Raw genomic sequence first — 8,902 nt, forward strand, 5'->3', positions numbered from 1 at the left:
CAAGCAGAGGCAGGCTGGTTTAGAGAGGAGGAGTCCATCAGCTGGCTTCCCAGTTCAACGTTGTCACTGCTCTGCTGCAGCAGGCAGCAAACTCTGGTTAGCCTGGAACATGCTGAGTGAAAGGTTGAAGGCTTAACTGGTTCAGAAAGAGCAGGTTAAGAGGTAGTTCCTCTCTAGTCCTGAGAGGACAGTGTAATCTCCTGTGCTTTGTGACTGATAAAATGTGTGTGCTCTGGGAAGGATGGCAACTTTAACACGTGACACGGCTGGAGGTTGTGGGTGTCTTTTTGGGTGAGGAAGAAATCTGGTACTTGTTGGTCTCCAAGGAGCTTAGACTCTCCTCAGGTGAAGAGGAACAGTTTATGCTGCTGCAGAAAGCCATGGGCCTGCCTCTTCATCTGCTGGGCTTAGTGTTCACAGCTATGCAGTGAGCTTCAGGGACACAAACCAAACCAAAGCCAACCCAAAACAAACCACAACCACCACCAGACTCGTTTGTTTTGCTTCCTTGATCACCTCAGCAGTATAAAGACAAAGAAGTAAGAGGAACAAATAAAAATATTTGATTTTTTTGACAGCAGAACAGCTTTGCTTTTGACTTAAGTGACTGCTTACTGTATTAAAAACAAACTGTACTTTTCTGCTCCTTGCAATACCCTTCTGATGTTGGAACACATTATCTGCTGCTTCTGGGAATAATATATACACATATGGTTAAAATAGTAATTTCCCATCAGAGGGCTTTGTACACCTGGGCATAATTTTGAATATGTATAGTTGGGAACACTTAAATGCTCTCCTTTAGCTTACTAACAGCTGGTAACATCAGTATCCTCTGATCACACCTGCCCAGCAGTGGTGCTGCCATGTGTACTTCAAGCCTGTAACTCAGAATTAGGATACTTAGGGTTTTTTGAACAAGTAAAATTCGCTTCCTGAAATTTGGCAGAAAATGTTGCTCTCAAATACCCATCCAGTGCTTACAGCACCAGTGGAACACAGGTAAAAGGGTTCACTGAAAGAAAATACTGGGTGCTCTATCTTTATTAGATGAGTTCAGGTTTCTCTTAGCTGCTGTATTCACCATTCTTGATAAAAACAAGATACCAAGTTGGAGTTGAACAACAGATGCTTCGATAAAATGATCATTGCTCACCTATCTCAGTGTTTTAATAACACCTTACTATGTTTTTCTAGGAAGGAGCAAAGTGTGAAGTTCCCTGAAGACTTTCCAGTTAACCTTCCTAATCTCCTTAAATTTATTTTGCAACACTCAAGTCTTTCTTCAGCAGAGCCCTGTACCAAAGAATGCCTACAAAAAGAGACGGTTCTGCAGCAAGGACACATCTCCCACTTGGAGAGAGAGATTCAGAAGCTAAGGTCAGAAATCAGTGCCCTTCATCAGGCCCACGGCCAGCTGGAAGCACAGCTCTCTGAGGCCAGGAGAGAGGAACAGAGACTGCAGCAGCAAAAACACACTCTGGAAAAGCAGCACAGGACTCTGCAGCTCCACAGTGAGCGCTTACAGGCCACGTACGACCAGAAGAACCGAGAATTACTCGAAATGGCTGAAAAGCTTCAAGAATTGGCTGATGCATCAGAAAACCTCCTTAAAGAGAACACTTTACTGAGAATCCTGGTGGCATCAAAGGAAGGAAAGCTACTGAGCAAGGATGAAATGAAAGAATCCCTCCAGTCAGAGCAAACACTTTCAGAAGACGATGATGTATCCGTTTCAACAGCTGCTGCCACATTAGAAGAACAAAGGACTGACAATACTGATACAGTAGAAACAGAGCACAGTAGTGCAAACAGGACAGAATGATGGCTTACACAAAGGCAGATGATGCAGTATTGGGTAGGTATTTATGCAAATTTTATTGAAATTCTTTGTAAATAAAAGACTTCTTCCCCCACATGATCTAGAAAAAGAAAAATCAAATGGAATATTTTTGTATACTTGAACAACTTATGCCCACATCTAGAGAGGAGAATGGAAAACACTTTCTGCACTTTATTGCACTCATTTGCAACATCCATCCATTTAAAGATGCTGATTTTTGGGGGCAGTGTGAAACCCCTGCCTGCAGACCAGTTCTTTTTCCCTGGTTCTCTTACAGCTGCTAGAAGAGAAATTAGACCTTTGATTTCTCCTTCTCTGTAATTTCTGAAGTTTGCCATTTACATTGCGTTCTTTTTGCTGAACTAAAGTAGAGATTTCATCTGTGTAATCAGTAAACTTGAATGGACAAGGTCATCTTGCTGCAACTATTCTGCTCTAGAACTTCATCTCCTTCTGAACACCAGGTATCTGACCGGCTTGAAACCTGCAGGAGCCACGTGTGAACAGCTCTCTACTGAAAACTAAAAGTCTTTCTGAATTAATCCTTTTCTCCTTGATTTGTAAGGTGTCTAGTGTGTGGTTTCTGGCTGTACACACAAGTCTCATGAGACTCAGCTCTTCAAAGAAGGCCATAAGAACAGCGCGCTATCAGCTGTACCCCGTATTTTACTCAAGAGGCAACAGCAGCTCTTTGCTACTGACAGCATTAATTTTACTCCAGATCATAGCCTTCAATTAAAAAGAAAATTGCACTAAAACTGCAGGTCAACATCTTACTGTAGAAGAAAGGGACAAGACTTTGTCTAGGCATATAGTTACAGTTTTCAAGCAAGCTTGCTAGGCCTGTGTTCCTTAGTTACTCTGCATGTACAGGTACAAGAAGCACATCTAATGCTTCCTATAGAGCTGAAGAACTTGGACTTCATTATTTGTAATGTATCTCAGGGAACAGATTTACAGTAGCTCTTTTTCTAGGCAATTAAATGCTTAAAAATTCCAGCTATTTACAAAGTCACAGAAAACACAGCAGCAGCCTCAAAGCACGTGTGCCTGCCCTCAGGGTTGGAGTACAAAAGCTGCCGTTGTTGCTCAGTGGTGGTCCTTTTCCCTTTTCTGCCCCCACATCTTTGAGGTCCAGAACCCTCCCTTTAACACATCTTTTTACAGTTCCTACAGCTGAACTATAGCACAGGACAGGACATAGAATGGAGGTCCTTATCTGGAAGGACTTCACCAGTGCTAGCTAGTCTTTTACAAACTGACCAGCAATCACCCTTCCTCATATCAATGTTTGTTTTTATAGGAAAGAGGGAAACTTATCAGTTAAATCAAGAGAGTTATCTACAAGACATATTAGCTGAATTCTACAGCTGACTTTGTAGACTAAAATGCCTTTTTACAACAGGCCGTTAACATATATATACTTTAACTGCTAAGTACACAAGCAGGGGTTGTAGGAAAAATTCCTACTAGTTGCACTTAGGGCAGTTTTAATAAGCATCCACTTCTGCAGTTTCTGCATGCAGACCTACAGAAGAGAAAAGCCTGCTCTGCTGCCATTTCAGACTCCTGGAAACCTTCTGGACCATCCCTGAGAGTTCAGCATCCATCATTAGTTCCCAGGTCGGAATCCATCAATATGGCAGTTTCCTTGCAGTAGCTACACAGTTGGATAACTCAGTTCTAGCAGCCAAAACCTGCTTTAACCCACCTAGCCACAACTAAAGGAAACCAGTTCTTTTCTTGTAGCTCCCATGTTTCTTCCCTCAACATGTTACTGAAGGCTTACACCTTCTTTTCAAAGAAAGTATTCTGTATCAGTCCAACTTAAGAGTAGAAGTTCTGCCTTCATGACTATGCACTCTTGTTAGCAGCAGAAACAAGCTTGAACTGCAGATCTGTTTTCCAAGGTCTGGAATCCCATCTGCAGTTGTGGTTCAGGAGTCCCCTCGTGTGTTACATTGCATCATATTATTCCCATCTGCTGTGGAACACAAAGCAAAAAGCTGCTGGCAGCCTAGTTACAGTTCACAGCTGTAAAATAGTTCACATTACAGTAGTAGCTCCATCAGAATAAGCTCAACTAAACATTCAAGTAACAAAAACCACTAGTAGTCTCTTCACACCAATGAATCCCTGTGTCCATTGCCAGCAATGGACGTTATGTCAGGCGAGTCAGCTCCTGTCACAGAGGAATTCGGATACACAGCTGATGCAAAGTGCAACTTCTCAGTGCATGCAGTTGCAAACAAAGCTGATTTAAGCCCCATCAGGGTGTTTTCTGTGACTAGGATGCACGTGACCAGGTTCTTCACAGTACAGAGGTTCTGGTTACACACAATAAGCACAGTCCACATACACATGTTGCTCCGAGTTAGTGTGTACTTCTGTGCCATTTGGAGTTAGCTTAGCTTTCCTCTCTACACAAGGTCCTTTAGCAGAATACTGCACCAGAAGAAAGGGCTCTTTAGTTTCTCCTTCGCACACAATGCTCTCCTCATCTTCCGACTGGCTGATCCTCTGCAGACGCAGGTAACACCAGCAGCCCAGTATCAAGGCACCAAGAGCTGCAACAGCAATCAAAATAACAATAACAGTCACCACTCCAGTGGTGGGGCTGTGATCCATAGACATGGTCACTATTTCAGACTGCCAGACTTCTTTAAGGAAGTTCTTCAGTCTTCACTGTCAGGCTTGCTGCATCTTCCAACTCCTGGGGTGGAAAAACAGACATTTCCTGAAGTTGGACAGTTTTACCATAGTCAGCAACATTACATTCATGGTTGAGAGCCTTCACAATGGTGTGTGTGACCCTCTTGCATTCAGTGCTTTGAGCTTCGCACGATCCTACGGTTCTTGCTTTAAGCTGTTTCTTAAAACTGTCTTTGAAGATGCAGGTTTCTACATCAAACTAAAGCAAGTGAAAGCTAAACTTGTTTCAACTGTTGACGTGCTTGTCAAGATAGCAGACTGACCATGTGCTAAGGTGGAACAACCCAAGTACTAGGAGACAAGAGGAGACAAGACACGTACACGTGACAGACTATGTGGAAGTTAAATAGTTTTAAACCTCTCTATACTAAACTGTGTCATACAAATGCTAAATCATGGGTGAGCTCAAATCCATGACAAGGTAGCAGTTCAGCTACCTTTAGTTTTCCTAAAGGAAACCTATAGAAACAGCGTATTTGAATGTCAGGAATCTGGCCCTTTTTAAAATCTAATTTACAAATCATCCTTCTTTCATACTAACAGTTCCAGATTTGTAAGCTAACTGCAAAGGTAATTGCAGTGCTAATGAACTACTATAAGTCTGTCCGTAACATTGGTCTGTTAAAGAGGGTTGACTACATGGTAATTGCTTGTTCATTGACCTGGTAAAAACAACAGATGCTGCTTTGTATGGATTTTTCAGAAGCAGCAGGTAGAGCTACATTTATTGAGAATCAAAAGAATACACAGGGAAGATCATAATTTTAAGCCTCTGCTTCTCTTAGTGGCTTTCAAACCACAAGAACAAGGTAGTGCGTTAGGACTGCAGCTGAAATTGGAACAGAGGGAGCAGGCAGGAAAATGGGAAAGAAGAGAACTCCAAGAGATCCTTAGTCTGCTGCAGGGTTTTGACATAAACATAGGGAACATCTTTTGCTACTTCCACTTTCAAATTCACAACAGTATTTAAAGGGTCATGAGAGACTTGTCTTAAATTTCAGTTACTGTTTACAGAGCTGATAGCTCTATATTCCTCCACTTCAACTGGAACATAAGACAACATCATTTATTCATTAAATTTCCTTTCCTACTACCCCAGCTGTTTCACATGACAGAAACACACCAACACTTGAGACCAGAGCCAGTTCCTACCTGGGAACTTACCTGTGTACTACAGGAGTCAGGTTAGGGCTCAGTGCTACAATTCCAGCTACAACAGATAAAGCCCCTGCAGGTTCTACAGTCAGCTGCAAGTGCAGAACATCTGCATTTCACCTGACATGCAGCCACCAATGGGCTGTGGAGTAACAGGAGTATCTTCTGGCTGCCAGAAGCACCAGTCTGTTGAGGGCCACATGCCTTTCCAGGAGAGGCACTTCCTCACCATCCTTCTTGCAGTCTCAGCTGCAACAGCAGCATCTTCATACAAACCCCTCGGGAGGAGTTGGTATTAACCAGCCTTGAGTCAGAACCATTAGGTTACTGCGGGTGTTACCCACTGCATTTTAATTCTCACCAGCATTTCAACAGGAAAAAGTCAAGACAATTACAGTGCGGTATCTTTACCAACTGAACTCAAGGTAGAGACTGAAGTTCATTCCCCAGTGTCTGATGGAATGGCAGACCCATTGCACGCTGCCACATAGCCCTTACAGCAAGAACATAGCCACTAAAGATTCAGTTTAGTTCAGCCTAAGTGTCATTAGGGTCCAGTGTCACATCACTGACTTGCACACACACACTGGCTACATTTTCAGCTCTAAACTACAGCAACCAACAGTTTGTTGTGTACCTGATATAACCAACCGAGTCCTGCAGACCCAACTTTGCCTAAGTAAGAAAACAGAACCAAGTTACCCACACTGCACCCCCTCAGCAGAGCTACGTGCCCACTGCAGCTGAAGAGGTATATTATTTTTGTCACCAACATCTCTGTTCTGCAATGCTCATTCAACACAGCGTGATCAGCTGAGGGTGATTAAGAGTGACTTTCACGTAGTTAATTTTCCTCAGGGCATGTCTGGACTGCAGCACTGTTTGGTCTAGCCACAAAAGTATAGCATCAGCATAAGAGATGCTTGACCTTGCTTCTCATGCAGGCACTGCACTGAGCCCTCTTCTGCAGCTTGCACAACTGCTAGCAGCAGTGACAACCTGCTAGCACAGTTTCTCTTCAGCAGTTTGGTACAGCACTTAACTTTTCATTACAACTACTTACTGTCACCTAGAAAAGTTTTTAAAACTGGAAACCAGCGTTGCAAATGCTACCCCTCTGACAGACTTCAAGTGAGTAGATGGCATCAGCTGTGTAAGGTATGATACTTTGCACATCACCATCATCTGTATCACCAGGATCTTATGGCAAGCTGTCTTTAGATCTCAGAATAATAGCAAGGCACAGACCTTTGCAGGCAGTCTTGAGAAACAAGTTTGAAAGCAAAAGCTAGATGTTAGGTCTGGGTAACAGAAGACTATCTGGACTGTAAGAGAATATATGTATTTCTCCCTCTTACTTTTTAACAGCTACAGACTGCAATGCTCTCAGTTTGACCTGGAAAATACAGGCAGGTCTGTTAGTTCCCATTTGAGGGAGAAACAGGGCTCTTTAGGGGTGCAGACCTCTGTCTTGAGGCAAGGCTTTGTCTCATCAGGTAACACACTGGGCTCTTGCCATTCCAATTCTTTTGGGATCCTGAGCAGTACAGCTAGAACAGGAGTCCACTGTTCAAAAAAGTGCTTTTTCTAAACAAAGCATGCACAGGAGCAGTTCAGAGGAGTTAACAGAAGTATGCATTTATTGCTATCCTTGTGTGGAGAGCTACATAGTACCCAATTCTTATTTACTTTTCTTGAACAGTTCTGTTTAACACCACAGTTGCATTGCTAATACCACTGCTTCTGCTAGTATGAGGAATGCTGCATACTCATCACATGAGCATCCTTTCTGCTAGTGGAAGATGAGGGGCAAAACCCTCTGGGAAGATCAGGGCTGGAATTCTACCATTGGCACACAAGCCTGTACAGCACCCACACCACCCAGCCATAGTCAGGCCTTTACAACACAGCAGTGCTCAGGCTTCACCACTTCAAACCAAGTGGGATCACTCATATTCTGAATTAATTCCAGTTAATGCCACTTCTTTCTGATAAAGCCAGGTTACCTTGCACAAACCAGGGCTTGGTCAGAGACTGTTTTAGAAGCAGGGAGCTGTTTAATAAAAGCCTTCAGTGCAAGTCTTCTCTCAACCCTTATTATATTTGTGAGGAGGAATAAGAACGGAAGGCAGATAAAATAAAAGGCTTTTCTGTGGCTAATTAGTTATGGAGAGTCTTGCAATAACTTAACATTCAGTAACTGTTAGAAACACTAGAATAACCAATATGTAACAGCACTGACCAGAACAGCAGTTAGTTTCCTTGGTGAGGTGCAGCAGTACCTTACACTTAATCAAGAATCACTTTTAAAGCTTTACACCAAGCTAAGTCACACAAGTTACTATTTTACAGAGGACAGTAAGATAAAGAAGGAAGAGCAGCAGTCTACAAAGTTCCCCAGACACAGCAACAGCATTTCAAGAGGAGGTTGACTTTCTCAGTAGCATAGCAAGTGAAACAGGCTTATGCTGTAACTGCTCCTCAGGCAAACCAGCCGGTTTATGCAGAACTAGAAGCAGGTTTCCAGTGTTCAGACCATGTTTGAGTCAGAAGCAATAGTACGGCTGGCAAAGCATCTGTCGTGTTCTAGATTTGTATTTGTCAGTGCTGCATCTGCGCCAAGCTCTAATGAGAGGTCTGTCCTGGTAAGATAACAGGGTCCCTTCTGACATTCAGTTATCAGAATTAACGCACTGTGTACATCCCATGACATACCTTAATTCTTGATTTGTCAGAAAAATTGCTGAGGAGACAACATTAAGTTTGCTGAAATATTTTTCTATTTACACATTCAAGGTAGTTCTTCAAAGGTGTGGTTTTGGGTTTTCTAATGGCTTAGTCTAACAGCAGCTAGATAGCACCCATGCATTCCTGATATTCAAGCAGTTTCTATACACAGCTGAAATCTTTTAAGACTGCAAATATCCAAAAAAAATCTATCACATACCTGTACCAAGTAGCTCAAAAGTTCAGGCTCAGAGTCTACCCAGTTTCAGAATCACCTTATTAGAAAGGTGAAGGTCACACTGGTTTTGGATCTTGTTTGGCAAGGCTTCCTCCTCGCTCCTCCCCTGTGCAGAGGGATCACATTGGTCTCTGGATGCTGCACATCCCCAGTACCTTTTGCTCTTTGCTCTCCAGAGCTCCATAACGACATCCAACCCCCAGCTTCTGGTACGAGCAGGCAGGGAA

The 8,902-nt window shown here is 43.0% G+C and overlaps 2 protein-coding genes across 2 annotated transcripts in view; one reads left to right on the top strand and one right to left on the bottom strand.

Moving 5' to 3' along the window:
- LOC104546655 (thioredoxin domain-containing protein 11-like) overlaps positions 1–1,825 on the top strand; it is a gene marked incomplete at its 5' end in the record, with an annotated part of 6,358 nt that extends 4,533 nt beyond the window's left edge. The window contains one exon of the mRNA XM_010192096.1: positions 1,198–1,825. Within this exon, the coding sequence (XP_010190398.1) occupies positions 1,198–1,825 (628 nt within the window). The remainder of the gene's footprint in view (positions 1–1,197) is intronic.
- Positions 1,826–4,174: 2,349 nt separating this feature from the next.
- SNN (stannin) lies at positions 4,175–4,477 on the bottom strand. The gene has a single exon (XM_010192106.1). The coding sequence runs from the start codon at positions 4,475–4,477 to the stop codon at positions 4,175–4,177; it is 303 nt and encodes a 100-aa protein (XP_010190408.1).
- Positions 4,478–8,902: the final 4,425 nt, after the last annotated feature.

The sequence above is a fragment of the Mesitornis unicolor genome, unplaced genomic scaffold, assembly GCF_000695765.1.
Source record: "Mesitornis unicolor isolate BGI_N332 unplaced genomic scaffold, ASM69576v1 scaffold46070, whole genome shotgun sequence".
Lineage (NCBI taxonomy): Eukaryota > Metazoa > Chordata > Aves > Mesitornithiformes > Mesitornithidae > Mesitornis > Mesitornis unicolor.